Source organism: Leucoraja erinacea, unplaced genomic scaffold, assembly GCF_028641065.1.
Source record: "Leucoraja erinacea ecotype New England unplaced genomic scaffold, Leri_hhj_1 Leri_297S, whole genome shotgun sequence".
Lineage (NCBI taxonomy): Eukaryota > Metazoa > Chordata > Chondrichthyes > Rajiformes > Rajidae > Leucoraja > Leucoraja erinaceus.
The window spans coordinates 52,185-70,188 of NW_026576198.1; the positions used below are offsets into that span (position 1 = coordinate 52,185).

Consider the following 18,004-nt stretch of genomic DNA (forward strand, 5'->3'; position numbering starts at 1 on the left):
GCTCAGATGCCTACGCCCATATGACCCCAGATGGCATGGTCCACAGCCGGCACTATGAGCGGGACACAGTTAGCCGGGGTCTCATACTTTTTGGCAGTTTCATCCATAGTAAGCTCTTGAAGCTGGTGTGAAGCCAGGTAGTTTATACTTGCCGCCAACTCTTCACCCAACTCTTCCCGACTCTGTTGGGATGGCAAATCTTGCTGCCAGGAATGGTGGCCTCTTGCCCTTCATCCCTTGGGGTATGCTCCACGGCTATACCCACAGACTCGGCGTCAGAATAAAACTGACCCGGCATGCTCTCCTCCTCCAAGAGGGAGACATTAAGCAGCCCTGAAACAGGTGCCGCTGGTGTGGGCCCACGAGTAGACCCGCGCTGACACAACTCCTCCTGTTGTAGTCTATCTTGCTGGAGCATCCTCTCCATTAGGAGCTCCATCCTGGACAAACGTCCAAAGACATTATCCATTATGGGAGGGGAACCCTCCCAGTTGACTCATCCAAGTCTACTGGCCGTGCAGACTTTTTAGTGGCTTTGTGCCCCAATGGTGCAGCCACGGTGCTCTCAAACACCAAGTCTGCAGTCGCTGGTCGTACCGTTAACGACTCGGTAGGTGAGCTAGGCGGCCGCCCACTAACCACACTCCCGCGGTCTTCCATAGCTCTTCTCCTGGCGGCTCACCTTGACTTCACCCTCGACGCTTTCTCCATACTCGAACTTGCTGAAACAAGAATTACCAAGCGCAGAAAACAACCTCTGAATAGGTTTTACACTTACCTGAGGGTTTTTAAAACTTGCCGCTGGAGGAGCGACGCACCTCCCAGCCGGTCACTGCGCCATGCGTCAGACGTAATGACACGCATGCGGACTGGCGGGGTTCTTCACGGAATCACTCACGTGACTCCGAAGTAAAATATGAGGTGCTGTTCCTCCAATTTGCGCTGGGCCTCACTCTGACAATGGAGGTGGCCCAGGTCAGAAAGGTCAGTGTGAGAATGGGAGGGGGAGTTAAAGTGCTGAGGAACTGGGAGATTAGGTAGGTTTAGGCGGACAGAGCAGAGGTGTTCAGTGAAACAATCGCCGAGCCTGGTCCCACCATTAAACTTTTCCCCCCTCTCACCTTAACCTCTTATTCTCATCCTAACCTCTACCGCCCTCCAGTGTTGGATATTTCCAACCTGGGAAAATGGTTCTGACTCTAACTCTAACCTATCTATGCCTCTCATAATGTTACCTACTTCTATCAGGTCTCCCCTCAAACTCCAACACTGCAGAGAAAACAATCCAAGTCTTTCCAACTGCTCCCTTGTAACTGACAGCCTCTAATCCAGGCAGTATTCTGGTAAACCTTCTTGGTACCCTCCCCAAAGCCTCCACATCTTTCCTGTAATGGGGCGACCAGAACTGCACACAACACTCCGAATGTGACCTGACCAAAGTCCTACAGAGTCGTGTAGGAAGGAACTACAGATGCTGGTTTACACTGAAGACACAAAATGCTGGAGTAACTCAGTGGGACAGGCAGCATTTCAGTAAAGAAGTAGGAATAGACTAGACTAAGTGGGACCCGTTAGGTCCCAGCTTCACACGGGAGGGCTGGTCCCCTAATGCAATATTCCACCTCTGCACCAATTCCAATATTGTTGGCCAGTGGGGGGGGGGGGGGCTGCTTTCTGGAATGCTAGTATGTGTGTTGTGGGTTAAAGGGACTGGTTTCCAATGGACATTGTGGGCCAAATGTATTCTTGGACTGGCAGCTCAGTCACTCTGGCCGGGCAGCTCAGTCACTCTGGCCGGGCAGCTCAGTCACTCCGGCCGGGCAGCTCAGTCACTCCGGCCGGGCAGCTCAGTCACTCCGGCCGGGCAGCTCAGTCACTCTGGCCGGGCAGCTCAGTCACTCTGGCCGGGCAGCTCAGTCACTCTGGCCAGGCAGCTCAGTCACTCAGGCTGTTGTGCGCTGAAGGGACTGGTTTCCAGAGAGCTAGTGTGGACATTGTAGACTAAATGGATTTTTAGACTTGCAGTTCACAAAGTCATGGGTGGTGGGCTGGCACTTCAGTCACTTACTCATGGCTGGTGGGCTGGCAGCCCAGTCACTCACGGCTGGTGGTGGCAGTTCACTCAGTCACCCCTCCTCTCTTCACTCAGTCACCCCTCCTTTCTTCACCCCCACTCTGCCCCCTCCCCTTCAGTCCATCTCTCCTCAACCTCCCCCCCACCCCCCCACCCCCCCCCCCCCCCCCCCATGCACTCTTAGTGGCTCTCCGACAGCGCAACCATTCCTGCCTATTAGGTTACTATTGTGATGAAGAGCACGCAGGCATGGCAAGTGGAAAAAGGATTTATTAAAGTTTAAAATGTGAATTACTTAAAATATAACAACAATTTATATGTTAAAGATGAGATTTATTAAGTTATTTTTGTTGTGTCTCTTGCTGTGTTCTGCTGCTCACTACCTCTTGATAACACTTTGCTTTTGATATAAAAAAGGACAATTTTAATAATTCAACAATTTAAGCGGTCACATTTTAACAAAGAAAATCTGAGAATTTACCTCAAAAGTCATCATGGAGTGCAGGCCGCAAGTCCAACCTCACAGCACTCCAAGCAGAGTGCAGGCAGCAAATCCAACCTCACAGCACTCCAAGCAGAGTGCAGGCAGCAAATCCAACCTCACAGCACTCCAAGCAGAGTGCAGGCTGAAAGTCCGACCTCACAGCACTCCAAGCCAATTTCACAGCATTTCAAGCAGAGTGTGCACATACACACACACACTCACACACACATACACCCAAAGACACTCACACACATGCAGACAGACACACACAGACACACACACAAAGACACACTCACACAGAAATACACACAAACACAAAGACACACACACACATTCACAAACATGTACACACACTCACACAGACACACAGACACACACACACTCCCACAGAAACTCAGACACTCATGCAGACACACTCACAGACACACATGCAGACACTCATACACAAAGACACAGTCAAACACTCACACACAGACACAGACACTTACACATAACACTCATACACAGACACACATACACAGACACTCACACACTTACCCACAGACACAGATACTCACACATACGCACGCACAGACAGGCGAACGCACACACACATTTTAGAAGCAATAGAGACCCTTTTTGCAAGCATTTTAGAACCAAAAAAAGACACTTTACTTGCAAGCATTTTAGAACCAATAGAGACACTTTCTGCAAGCATTTTAGAACCATTAGAGACACTTTTTGCAAGCATTTTGAAGCAATAGAGACACTTTTTGCAATCATTTTAGAACCAATAGAGACACTTTTTGCAAGCATTTTAGAACCTAAAGAGACACCTTTTGCAAGCATTTTAGAACCAATAGACACTTTTAGCAACCATTTTAGAACCAATAATAATAATAATAATACATTTTATTTATGGGCGCCTTTCAAGAGCCTCAAGGACAGCTTACAAAAATTTCGCAGGTAGAGGAAAAACATGCAATAGAGACACTTTTTGCAAGCATGTTAGAACAAATAGAGACACTTTTTTCAAGCATGTTAGAAATGTATTACACGCGATGTACTGCAGGTAGGCACTTACTATTGTTTCCAGCTTAGTGGGCCCGTTAAAACACGCTGAAATTGTCAATTTTTGCACTGTAAATAATTATGGAAATCGGGATAAGCATGTGAGGCATTTAGCCTACTTCACAATTCCAAAAGTGAGGAGAAATGACGGTAGATAGAAGCGTGAGCTGAAGGGACTACAACAGCCAAAGTGCTTGGCGAACATTGGCCGTTTGCTCACTGCATTTCATCAACTAAGGCATTATTTGTGTTTTTTCTAGATTCCTTTGGCATCTAAAAAGTTTCAGAAGTGATAAATCTGGCTGTAATTTTTTTTTTAAATCGCCCATGGTTCCCAAGTGGGTTTTTACATACAAAATGAAGACGCATCTGAAGGAAAATTTACAGCCAGATTTATCACTTCTGAGAATTTTTAGATACCGAAGGAATCAAGAAAAAACACAAATAATGCCTTACTTGATGAAATGCAGTGATCAAACGTGATAATTCCCAATATTTTCAATGTTTACCAAGCACTTTAGCAGCTGTAGTCCCTTCAGTTCTCGCTTCTCTATACCTTCATTTTGCTTCACGTTTGGAATTCTAAAGTTGAATTCATGTCTCTCACACTTACCCCGACTCCCACAATTTATTTCAGCGTAAAAATTCAACATTTTGGCGGTTTTTAACAGGTAGGAAAGTACGCGTTTCTAGCATTAATAACATATACTGGAAGTGACGGATGTCTTCCGGTTGGATTTAGCGGCTCCGTGCGTCGAGCCCTATGACCCAGTGACCTTACGTGCAACCCCCCTATAGAGACACTTTTTGCAAGCATTTTAGAACCAATAGAGACGCTTTTAGCAACCATTTTAGAACCAGTAGACACTTTTTGCAAGCCTTTTAGAACCATTAGACACTTTTTGCAACCATTTTAGAACCACATTAAGGGCACTCACAGTGGAGTAGACATGTGTTCAGTGTTATTCACAGCTCAGAGAGACATGACCCTCTGGCTTCCTCCCTTGCAGAGACTGAGTGAGGCACACCACTTCCGTGTTTTATAGTCCCTCCCCCCTCCCACCAGCAGGGGCAGCAGAGAGAATGGCAATTTAAAAAAATATATTAATATCTCTCTGATTTTTCATCGATGGGAAAAATTGTCCGGTTCTGGAAGGCAGAGGGGGGCTCTGAGCGAGGTTGCCAAAAATGATGGCCATAGGTGGCGGCGTTCTCTCGGAAATCACACCACAGCGAGCCAAAAGCGTTCAAGATCAGACTTTTAGTAATATAGATAGATAGGATCCTTTTAGAAACATAGAAACATAGAAAATAGGTGCAGGAGTAGGCCATTCGGCCCTTCTTGCCTGCACCACCATTCAATATGATCATGGCTGATCATCCAATTCAGTATCCTGTCTCCATACCCCCTGGTCCCTTTAGCCACAAGGGCCACATCTAACTCCCTCTTAAATATAGCCAATGAACTGGCCTCAACTACCTTCTGTGGCAGAGAATTCCACAGATTCACCACTCTCTGTGTGAAAAATGTTTTCCTCATCTCAAATAAAAGATTGCCCCCTTATCCTTAAACTGTGACCCCTTGTAGAACTGCATCATGACTTTCTACTGAGTTTTGTCATCTGTTGTTCCAGGCATTCTCTTCCGGAGGGACTGCCACTGTGGAGATCTTGCAGCGCGGTCTGGAGCGCGCTACCTACGAATCCATGTGTCTCCCAGACAATCTGGCTGCTCGACGAGTGGAAAAGATCCTCAATTATTATTTCAGAGATGATGCTCAGAAGATCTGGCAGGCCATCAACAAGTGAGAGACCCCTAACCCTGCCTCATACGTCTCCCCTGCTTACATCTGACACAGCCTCGACTATTAAAGCCCTTTACAGTCATTGAGGGGACAAGGGGTTGGTAGAAGTGAGTCCTGCTCCACACACACACCCCATCCATTGAGCAGTGACTAATACCTGAGGTGGTGCTGAGGCCATGTACAATCACTGCCTTTCAGTAGCATTTCTGCAAGGTGTAGACGGATACCGATCTAACGCAGGGAATTGCCAGCATGTAGTGGGCAGCATAGTGGTACAGCGGTAGAGTTGCCTGAGGGTGTTATCTTTGGGCATGGGGCATTTTGGTCATCTTGGTCAGTGTGGATGTTGGGTCCAAGATCCGTTATTGTCACATGCACCAAGGTACAGTGAAATGTGATTTACCATACAGTCATACAAAAAAACAACAATGTACAGAACTACATGAAGATTAAACATAAAGTTAAATAGCCATCATAGCGGTGTGTGAGAATCCCCAGGCACACGGTGTAAGCGGAGACGCACAGCCATCAGTTCAAAGGGTCTATTCCCGAGCTGTATGGATCTGTGTGAGGTGTTGCACTTTGTGAGACCAAATATAAATGGAAAGTATACAGTCAATGGCAGGATCCTTTGGATCAAATTAAGGGACAGAAGTTTAGGGGTAATATGAGGGGGAACTTCTTTACGCAGAGAGTGGTAGCAGTGTGGAATGAGCTCCCAGTGGAAGTGGTGGAGGCAGGTTCATTGGTATCACTTAAAAATAAATTGGATAGGCATATGGATGAGAAGGGAATGGAGGGTTATGGTATGAGTGCAGGCAGGTGGGACTAAGGGGAAAAAAAAAATTGTTCGGCATGGACTTGTAGGGCCGAGATGGCCTGTTTCCGTGCTGTAATTGTTATATGGTTATATGGTTATATGGTTATATCATTGATGTACTGTAGGATCTTGTGGATTCAAGACCATACCTCCCTGAAAGTGGCAACAAACGTATTTGGTAAAGAAGGCACATGATAAGATTGCCATAATTGTTGAGGGCATTGAGTATAAGAAGCAGGAAGTCGTGATGCAGCTTTATAAGACTTTGGTTTGGCGCATTGGAATATTGCATGTAATTCTGGTCGCCCCATTACAGGAAGGACGTGGATGCTTTGAAGAGGGTGCAGAAGATATTAGGGGCGGCATTGTGGTGTTGCGGTTGAGTTGACAGAGTTAGACACCTGGGTTTGATCCTGATAATGGGTGCTGTCTGTACAGAGTTTGTAATTTCTCCCTGTGACCACGTGGCTTTTCACCGGGTGTTCCGTTGTTTTCCCACACCAAACGCGAGCGGGTTTATAGGTTAATTGGCTTTGGTGAAGATTGTAAATTGTCCCTGTTGTGTAGGATAGTGCTAGTGTATGGGGTGATCGCTGGTCAGCGCATTGTCAGAATCCTTTTCCCATGTGTGAGGGCACAGGTTTAGGTTAGAGGAGGGGGGAAGGTTAAGAAAATGTGCAAGTTAAGTTTTTTGATACTGAACGATGAGTGCTTGGGGCATGCTGCTGGGGGTGGTGGTGGAAATAGATGCGATAGCAATGGGTGAGGGGCAGCAAATGGAGGGCTTTGATTCAAGTGCAGGCACAAGGGGTTAGTTAAACTTGGCATCATGTTCGGCATAGACAACAGTGTGGGCCAGGGAGCCGGTTCCAGTGCTTTACTGATCTATTTTCTAAAAGTGAACAACTTTTCCACCTAATATTTAATTTTCCCTGTCCTTGCTCAATCACTATGCCTTTCCATATGCCCCGATGCTTCCTGCATCCTCGTCGACTTTCACCCCTACACAGCCTGTATCCTCCCTCATTACTCCCCTCTCCTCGCCCGTTGCATCTTGTCACTCACTCACAGCTCCTCCGTGTTTTCATCCTCTTGCTCCCCTGTACAGAAGTAAATCCAACAGTGGTCTCGAGTTTTCTCCACCATCCCTCCATAAACGCTCTCCTTCCTTCCTTCAAAGGTTTACAGAAAACATCATTGACCTTTACTATGAGAACGATGCAAGTGTCCAGAGTGATACAGAACTTCAAGACTGGGTGAAGGAGATCTTCACCGAAGGATTATTGGCCAAGCAATCGTCAGGTACTCTTCAAATCTCGACGTGTTGATCAGAGTCGATCGACCGCTGTTGACATCCAGTCCTCATAAGGTCATAAGTGATAGGAGTAGAATTAGGCCATTCGGCACATCGTCAACTCCATCATTCAATCAGGACTGATCTATCTCTCCCTCCTAACCCCATTCTCCTTCCTTCTCCCCATTACTGCTGACACCCGCACTAATGAAAAATGTATCTCTCTGTGCTGTCACGGAGCTCTGGGGCAGACAATCAAGGAGGCCGTGCCCTCTAACTTCCTCCCCTCTCCCCTTATCCCTGTGCCCTCTAGTTTTAGATTCCACTACCCTGGGGAGAGATTGTGACCTCTCTATGCCTCTCATGGTTTTATAAACTCAACGTTGGTTTTGTTTAGTTTACTATTGTCATGTGTACTGAGGTTGAGTGAAAAGCTTTTGTTTACATGCTATCCAGTCATAGTAAAGACTATACATGAATACAATCAGGCAGTACACAGATAAACGGGACATCACCCAGAGCAAAGATGTAACATTGAATTCTGAGAGTCCGATTAAAGACAGTTCAAAGATCTCCAATGAGGTAGATGGGAGGTCATGACTGCACTCCAGTAGGTGAGATGACCATCCAGTTGCCTAATTACAGCTGGGACGAAACTGCAAGGGGGGTAAAACATTTTACAAGATATAACATTATATGCACTGAACCTGGGACAAATATTTAGTTTAGCTTGGAGTGACAACACGGAAACAGTCCCTTTAACGCACCGAGTCCGAGTCGACCAGCGATCCCCGCACACTAGCACTATCCTACCACATACTAGGAACAATTTGCACTTCTACCAAGCCAATTAAACTACATACCTGCACGTCTTTAGAGTGTGGGAGGAAGATCTGGGCGAAACCCCACGCTTTCACAGGGATAACGTACAAACTCCGCACAGACAGCATCTGTAGTGAGGATCGAACCCGGGTCTCTGGCACTGCAAGCACTGTAAGGCAGCAACTTTCCTGCTGCACCACCGTGCCGCCCCTATTGACAGAACTAGGCCATGCCGTTAGCTTTGTGTTAGCAACGCTCTTCAGATATCCCCTTGAATTCTGGACAGGTACATGGATGTACATGGATATAGATTACGTGCAGGCAAATAAATATTGGTCTTTGCATCATGTTGAGTACAGACATTATTTGCTTCTACTATGCTCTACTGTTCTATGTGATAGGAAATATGTTGTTAAGCTGGAAAGAGAGCAGAGAAGATATTCGACAATGTTGCCAGGACTAAAGTGCCTGAGCTATGGGAAGAGGTTGAGCAGGTCAGGTCTTTATTCGTTGGAGCGCAGGAAGTTGCGAAGCAATGTTGCAGAGGTGTAAAAGATCATGAAGGTAATAGATAGATAAATGCACAGTCTTGTACCCAGAGTAGGGGAATCAAGAACAGACAATATAGGTTGAAGGTGAGAGGGGAGAGATTTAATAGGAACCTGAAGGGGATTATTTTCTCTCACAGAGGGTGGGATGCTGACATTGCTCGGCAGAGAGTTGATGCATTCGTTGCTGCAGTTTGCATTCTACGTACTGAGTGCTTTGGTGGACTCCAGTTCATTCTTGTAACACCTCTGATCTTTCTCACTAGGCTTCCCTTCATCATTCCACTCCAAGACCGAACTCATCAAGTTCCTAACCATGGTCATCTTCACCTGTTCCGGACAGCACTCTTCAGTAAACGCTGGACAGGTCAGCTCGCATTTCATGCAATTGATGCTCCAAATGCAACACAATGCACTGGACTGTGAGCCACACAGCAGCAGCCTCCAGCGCAGTCTGGAACCTGACCTCAAGCGGGGCGGAAAACCCGGGGGGGGCCAGAGGGGACACGTCCCCCCCATGTTTTGAGAGGCGGGCGACATCCCCGCCAGGTTAATCTGCCTGGGCTTGCGGGAAATATGGCCAGCGCGGAGAAGCAGCGCTGATATCCCATCAGTCCAGACAGAGCTGTTAGTTAACCCGGTGAGACAGGCAGTCGAGCCGCATTTAGCGCTGGATTGAGCCTCCAAAGCCTCGCGCGCGCGTGTAAGTGTGCGCATGCACGCGCGGCCACCAAAAAATTGAGTCCCTCGTCCCCTCCATGTTTTGATAGTGAGTTCCGTTCTTGACCTCAGGTGCTGTCTGTGTGGAGTTTGCATGTTCTCCTTGTGACCACCTGGGTTTCCTCTGGTACTCCGGTTTCCCCCCACATCCCAAAGATGTGCAGATTTGTAGGTTAATTGGCCCTGTGTAAATTGTTCCCTAGTGTGTATTTCGTTGTCTCTGTACTGTACACTGACAATGACAATTAAAATTGAATCTGAATCTGAATGGAGTGGATGAGAATGTAGGATAACATGGAGCTAGTGTGCACGGGTGATCGATGGTCGGCACGAACTCGATGGGGCGAAGGGCCTTCCATGCTGTATCTCTAAACTAAAACCATATAATAATTACAGCACGGAAACAGGCCATCTTGGCCCTGCAAGTCCGTGTATTTTCCCCTAGTCCCATCTACCTGCACTCAGACCATAACCCTCCCAAATCCATAACCTTTATCAAACAATGGTTAAACTTGGACACTAATGATGCGTGCCCCCATCTCTTCCAATTCCTCAGTGCATGGCCCAGCCAACCAAGCCAAACATCACCTTTACACCATTTCATGAATCAACTCCAAGATGCCATTTCCCAACCCATCCTGCCACTTTGGTTGAACCCTGCAGAGGTTTCTGAACGTTTCCGTTTTTGTATCCTTCACTTTGTGTTCTTCAATTATGTTCTTCCGACCCAAGTATAAATCTATCGATCACCTGCCCCCCCCCCCCTCCCCCCCCCCCCAACCCACCCTGGTTCCCTTGAACCTCCTGGTAACCCCAGGACATACGATACCATAAAACTTCATTCATCCCCGAAGGGAAATTGGTCTGCCCACAGTCACAACACACCAGGTAGACAAAAACTTGAAATTAGAAGTGAAGACAAAAAGAAAAAGACAAGCGACTCTTGGCCGGCTGCCGTGTGCAACAGCGCCTTCACCGGAACAAATGAACAAACAAGTAAACAAACACAGACATATCCCCTGAACGGACTGGGCTGGGGAGGGGGGAGGGGGATGGACTGGGCTGGGGAGAATGACGGGATTGCAACTGGACCTGGTCCACTCACATCCATTCCTTCATGACTTTAGACTTAATAATAATAATAATAATAATAAGTTTATTTATATAGCACATTTATAGTCAATTATCATTGACCCCAAAGTACTTTACATAATTTAAAAATCAGTTCCATACAAAGCATAAAGATGGGTTAACAAAATAATAAAATGCATCAACAGGACACAACATGTAACATAAACATCCACCACAGCATTGATCACTGTGGTGGAAGGCACAAAAAATTTTGGCAGTCCTCCTCCATTCCCCCCCCCCCCCCCCCCCCCCCCCCCCCCCGTGGACAAGACCAGAGTCCAGAGTCCAGTCCAGGATCGGTCTTTCCTCACCGGAGACCGCGGCTTCAAGATTGTGTAGGCCGCAGGCCGGCGGTTGAGATTTAAAGTCCCCGCCGCAGCCAGAAGCACTGTAGACTGCAGGGCCGGCGGTCGAAGCTCCCCTCCAGGGGTGATGGTAAGTCCATGCCGGGCCCGCAGTAGAAGTTATCCGCGGGCCGGCAATGGCGGCTTCTTCTTCCCCCCGGGTCCCCCACGAGGGATCCCGGGCTGTAGACGCCGCAGCAGCTGGAACTCTGCAGACCGCTGCTTCAGGCTGCAACTTCAGGCTGCCGGCTTCCCCGGGCCAGTGAAACGGAGCACTCCCCTCCGGCGAGCCCCAGCGAGGGCTCACACGCTCCACGCCGAGTCCACGCTGCGCCTGCCGCTGAAGCCCCGGGCCCGTCTCCGGGAAAGACCTCGCCGATCCTTGATGGTAGGCCACAGGGGAGGCGACCTGGAAAAAGTCGCCTCTCCATGGAGGAGGCGACCGAAGCGGTTTCCCCCTTACACCACCCACACCACCCCCCACACAAAACACAAAAAACCCCACTAAATACACACTTTAAAACATACTAAAAATAAAAAATAACATTGAAAGGCTGACGCGCTGCTGCCATGGCTGCCGCCAGAACAGCGCCCCCTTCACTTGACTTGACCCACAACTATCACTCTGTGACGTATTTGGTGTGCAGCCAAGATACAGCTCCACTGCTGAACCTGGTCAAAGTATAGAGTCATAGAGTCATAGATTAATACAGTGTGGAAACTGGCCCTTCGGCCCAACTCACCCATACCGACTAACAATGTCCCAGCTACCCTAGAACCACTTGCCTGTGCTTGGTCCATATCCCTCCAAACTTGTCCTATCCATGTACCTGCCCAATTGTTTCTTCAATGATGGGATAGTCCCAGCCTCAACTACCTCCTCTGGCAGCTTGGCAGATGTATCCAAGATGGCGGCACGCACAGTCGCAGCGGCTCAAAGCTCTCCCTTTCGGTGCTTTTTTTGTTTGTTTTTGTTTGTATGTCTGTTTGACAATGTTACGTTTTGTCGTGCGAATCTCACCTTCAGCCGACAGGATCTTCTGATTATCGGATTACAGTGTAAACAGGCAGTTAAGTTTGTTTTTCTACATTCACGCAACATACCGGAGGAGATAGCCAGGACACCGGGCTCTCCGTGGATTGTTGTCGGCCCCAGCAAACGCCGGAGACGGAGGAGGCACAGGAAGCAAAAGCGTGGTCGCCGGTCCAGTCAACTCGCTAGGCTAAGGCAACAACTACATAAACCACTGCTACCCAGCAACTGAATGGCTCTACCTCAGCTGATATTGTTATTTATCTGTAATTTTTTAATTTTTTTATATGTATGTATTTTTACCTTATCTTATATATTTAAAATTGCTCTTGTGAATCGCACCGTGGGATTGACTTTTAAATTTCGTTGTACCATGTGCAATGACAATAAAGACATTCATTCATTCATTCATTGTTCCATACTCCCACCACCCTCTGTGTGAAATAGTTACCTCTCAGATTCCTAGTAAATCTTTTCCCCTTCACCTTGAACCCATGTCCTCTGGTCTTTGATTCCACCACACTGGGCAAAAGATTACCCAAACTATTCCTCTCATGATTTTGTATACCCAATCTGTTAAAGTTCTCGGTCTGAAGAAGATGTTGGTGAGGCCACACCTGGAGTATTGTGTTCAGTTTCAGCCACCCTGCTATAGGAAGCATATTGTTAATCTAGATAGAGTGCAGAGAAGATTTACGAGGATGTTGCCGGGACTTGAGGGCCTGAGATAGAGGGAGAGGCTAGAACTTTATTCCTTGGAGTGCAGGTGTTTAAGAATATGTGAGGAATAGATAGGGTGAATGCATGGTCTTTTACCCAGAGTTGGGGAATCAAGAACCAGAGGGATTGGGTTTGAGGTGAGAGGAAACCTTTTCACACAGTGGGTGGTGAGTGTATGGAAAGACACTTAGACTGATACATGGATAGGGGAGATTTAGAGGGATAGGGGCCAAATGCAGGCATGTGGGAATAGCGTAGATGGGGTATCTTTGTTGGCATGTGCAATTCAGGCTGAATGTCCTGTTTCCATGCTATATGTCTATGACTATGGGTCCTAACTTTGAACGTGGTCTGTCCATTCCCTCCTCAGTTGCTGCCTGACCACTGAGTACCTCAAGTACTTTATGTTTTTCCCCAGATTCCCACATTTGCATTCTACTGTGTTTGTTTTCCTAGTATGACTGGGCCTTATGTGTACAAAACTACCCATCCATGATGGGGAAGCCTGCACCGACCAAAAAGGACCAAGTCACCGAAGCAGATATTGACGACACTTTGCCAAAGGGAATTACAAAAATAAAAGTGATTGCAACCGCCTATCTGCTCAGTCAACCAGCCCCCATTAACGTAAGTAGCAGAAAAACTAATCAGCCAAATGTAGAAATGTTGCACTAAAAGAATAAGAGTTGTATCTCTGTGTCTCTGGCATTTCTTCTGTTAGTGTGTGTGTGTGTCTACATGTGTGTATGTGTCTCCCAGTGTATGACTGCCTGTCAGTCTGTATGTCTGTCTGTCTATGTATTTTTCTGTGTGTCTTAAGTGTGCCTGTCTGCGTCTGTGTCTGCATGTCTGTGTGCACCTGTGTATCTATATGTGTATTTGTCAGTGTGTGTGCACGTATGACAGTATGTGTCAGTATTTGTGTGTGTCAGTGTGTGAATGTCAGTGTATATATGCTCGTGTGCTTCAGTGTCTACCTGACTGTGTAAATGTTTTTGTGTATGTCTGTGTTTGGTGTCAGTTGGGTGGTGTGTGCGTCAGAGTGCGTGTGTGTACTTGTGTGTCCGTATCTACCTTGTGTCTGTGTCTCTATGATTTTCTGTGGCTATGTGTATGTGTGTGCACATTTGTCAATGTGTGTGCGGGTGTGTGTATGTGTGTGTGTGTGCACGTTTGTGTGTGTACCAAGGCCAGAACCGCGCTCTGTGTATATGTGTGTGTGTACTGAGCTGTCGCCCTGGTTTGATCAGGACACCCGTCTCTTCACTCCCTGCAGACCAAGCTGGGCACGTACATGGAGGAGCGCTTCACTGAGCTGGTGGCAAGAGGACACATCACAGACTTCCAGAAAGCCCTGCTGCAGATCGAGCAGGAGATTACAAAGAGGAACCAGGACCTTTCTCCGGCCTACACCTATCTCCTGCCCAGTTTGATCGACAATAGTGTGGCAGCCTAACCACGACATTGCACCGTCATTAAACTGATTCACGCTTTGCGTCAAGATTAAAATTATAACTGCAAAACTTTTATTGCCAAATTAAACCAGCCAATCTCTCCCGCCCTCTGATCCTCACCGCACACACACTGCCTGACATTCCCTCTCCAATGAATTCCAAGGCCACTGGGCACTTCCACCACCTCCACCTGGAACCTGAGTAGCAACTCGTTCACTCAGAGGGTGGTGGGTATATGGAATGCGCTACTGGAGGAGGTAGTTCAGGCAGAAACTATAATAATGTTTAAAAGGCACGTGGATAGGAAAGGTTTAGAGGGATACAGGGCAAACAAAGGCAAGTGGGACCAGTGTAGACGAGGCATGTTGGTCAGCATGGAATTGGGCCGAAGGGCCTGTTTCTGTGCCGTATATCTGTATTCTGCCATTACCTGCTTTGCAGACAAGACTTTCCACACATGTGCCTTTCAGGTGCTCTTTTTTACCCCTGTTTCCCCTCTGTCATATTTGATCTTCTCCACCGAGAGTGCCCTAGATCCAGTTCTCACATCCTCTGCTCTCGGTCAGATCAAGGGGACTATACATTTTGCTCCACCAGTCTCCCATTGAATAAAACCTCTCTCTCAGTGAAGAGTGAAACTCTTCCTCACTCCACTGCACACAATGATGTCTCCTCTACGCTGGAGAAACCAGGCAGACCTGCTGACTTATGGTCTCATTTGACTCGACCTCTTGATCCAATCTGGGGCTTTGATCAATTCACACCCTGAAGACCATGTTCATCAGATAAAGGAACAGAATTAGGCCATTCAGCCCATCGAGTCTGCTCCACCATTCGATGGTGGCTGATCGATCTTTCCTACCTTCTCCCCGTAACCTTTGATATCCTTACTGATCAATACTGAAGGCTGTTTTTTTTGTTGCTCTTTGTTGCTCAATTGCTAATCAGCAACATTCCCGCTCTGCCTGCAAGGAGGAACATGCTTGCTTTTCCCTCCCCCATGCATTGTCTCTCCTTCTCCAAAGACACCGCCAGCCATGGCAACGTTCCTGGGTTTTGTTTCAAGTTTCTATCATCTGCACTATGATCAAGCGAAAATCAAAACAGTTATTTTTTATTGATTAAAATGAAATATAAATTCCAAAGTTGGCTTTCATTCTGAATTTTGTCTAAAGCTTGTAACTGCTACACCATGGAGGTGCATGCTTAATGTTCTCGTCAGGAACTGGGAATAAAATTGCATAAAACAAAACTACCTGTTCTGCTGGCATTTGTGTAAACAGAATTGATACAGGCGCACGAGTTAAGTAAGATCCTTAAATTGACACAGTGCGACATGTTAATGTGGAAAATACTGGACCCAGGCTTACCGGAATATTGCATTAGATGGTAGATCTCATCCAGCATTCCTCAATAGAGATTCTTAAAGTAGGTAGGAAGTAACTGCAGATGCTTGTTTACACGGAAGGTGAGTCACAAAATGCTGGAGTAACTCAGCAGAACAGGCAGCATCTCTGAATAGATGGAGTGGGTGACCTTTCGTGTCGAGACCCTTCTTCAGTCCAAGTCTGAAGAAGGGTCTCGACCTGTAATGTCACAGATTCGTTCTACACAGAGATGCTGCCTGTACTGCAGTTACTCCAGCATTTTGTGTCTATCTTTGATACTTGACGTGGGATTGTTTCACAGACTCTGAACTTTATAAAAGTCATCACAGGCCATTACAGTACACACACTACAGCACGGTGTAATGTAGTACAACACTGTTCAGCATAGCATAGCACACATCGTGCAGCAGAATACCACACGCAACACTATAGGACAGTACCACACATTGCAACAGTACAACATAGAATCTTTATCTCTGGGCGCAAACATCCAAAACTAGAGGGCATAGCTATAAGGTGAGAAGAGGAAGTTTGTTTTTACGCCAAGGTTGGTGAGCCATGGAATGCATTGCCATGGGTGTTAGTGGAGGCAGATATTACAGTGGTGCTTAAGAGGCATTTGGATCGGCACATGGAAGTGCAGGAATAGAGGGACATGGATCATGTACAGGGAAATGAGATCAGTTTAACTTGGCATCATGTTCATGGAAGCTCACAAAGGGATAGGAGAATATGGCCAAGTGTAATAGGGATGGATGTGAAAGGTGAGATGCGTAAGGAATTAAAAGCATTGTATATGAATGCGCGAAGTATAAGAAGTAAAGTAGATGAGCTTGAGGCTCAGTTAGAGGTTGGTAGATATGGCAATGTGGAGATTACTGAGACGTGGCTGCAGGAGGATCGGGCCTGGGAATTTAATATTCAGGATTATACATCCTATAGAAAGAACAGGCAGGTGGGCAGAGGAGGGGGGTAGCTCTTCTGGTGAGGGATGGAATTCAGTCCCTTGTGAGGGAAGACATTGGGACTGATGAGGTAGAGTCACTGTGGATTGAGTTGAGGAATTGTATAGGCAAGAAGACACTAATTGGTGTTATCTACAGACCCCAAATAGTAGCCCAGATGTAGGGTGTGAGTTCCAGCAGGAGCTAAAACTGGCATGGAACAAAGTAATGCCACTGTGGTGATGGGGGATTTCAATATGCAGGTAGACTGGGAAAATTAGGTTGGTTCAGGACCCTAAGAAAGAGAGTTGTAGAATGCCTCCGCGATGGATTCTTAAGAGCAGCTTGTAATGGAGCCGACCATAGAAAAAGGAATTCTGGATTTAGTGTTGTCCAATGAACCAGATATAAAAGAACTCAAGGTAAAGGAACTGCTTGGAGGTAGTGATCATAATATGATTAGTTTTAATCTGCAGTTTGAGAAGGAGAAGGTTAAATCAGATGTGTCAGTGATGCAGTTGAACAAAGTGGACTATGAAGGCCATGAGAGGGGAACTGGCCAAGGTAGACCGGAAAGGGATCCTAGCAGGAATGATAGTGGAACAGCAATGGCAGGAATTTCTGGGCATAATCCGAAAGACGCAGGATCATTTCATTCCAAAAAGGAAGAAAGATTCTAAGGGGAGTAGGAGGCAACCGTGGCTGACAAGAGAAGTTAGGGATAGAATAAAACTAAAAGAAAAGAAAACTAAAAGAAACACAGCAAAGAGTAGCCGGAAGCCAGAGGATTGGGAAACTTTCATAGGACAACAGAAGGAAACAAAACGGGCAACACGGGCTGAAACGATGAAGTACGAAGGGAAGCTGGCCAGGAATATAAAGAAGGACAGTAAAAGCTTCTTTAGATATGTTAAGGGAAAAAGAGTAGCGGTCAAATGTGGGTCCCTTGAAGGCAGACACGGATGAAATTATTATGGGCAACAAGGAAATGGCAGAAGAGTTGAATAGGTACTTCAAACCTGTCTTCATTAAGGAAGACACAATCTCTCAGATGTACTGGAGGACAGAGGATCTAAGGGCGTAGAGGAACTGAAAGAAATTTTCATTAGGCAAGAAATAGTATTGGGTCGGCTAATGGGACTGAATGATGATAAATCCCCTGGGCCTGATGGTCTGAATCCCAGGGTCCTCGGGGAGATGGCGCTAGAAATAATGGACGCATTGGTGATCATTTTCCAATGTTCAATAGATTCAGGATCAGTTCCTGTGGATTGGAGGATAGCTAATGTTATCCCACTTTTCAAGAAAGGAGCGAGAGAGAAAAGGGGCAATTACGGACCAGATTCTGGTGGGAAAGTTGCTGGAGTCAATTAT

At 46.8% G+C, this 18,004-nt stretch overlaps 1 protein-coding gene across 1 annotated transcript in view; it reads left to right on the plus strand.

Annotated features, from left to right (window-relative positions):
• LOC129693449 (polyunsaturated fatty acid lipoxygenase ALOX15B-like) overlaps positions 1 to 15,500 on the plus strand; it is a 49,729-nt gene extending 34,229 nt beyond the window's left edge. The window contains exons 7-11 of the mRNA XM_055630264.1: positions 5,243 to 5,412; positions 7,413 to 7,534; positions 9,163 to 9,263; positions 13,301 to 13,471; positions 14,121 to 15,500. Coding sequence (XP_055486239.1) covers positions 5,243 to 5,412; positions 7,413 to 7,534; positions 9,163 to 9,263; positions 13,301 to 13,471; positions 14,121 to 14,300 — 744 coding nt within the window. The 3' untranslated portion in view covers positions 14,301 to 15,500. The remainder of the gene's footprint in view (positions 1 to 5,242; positions 5,413 to 7,412; positions 7,535 to 9,162; positions 9,264 to 13,300; positions 13,472 to 14,120) is intronic.
• Positions 15,501 to 18,004: the final 2,504 nt, after the last annotated feature.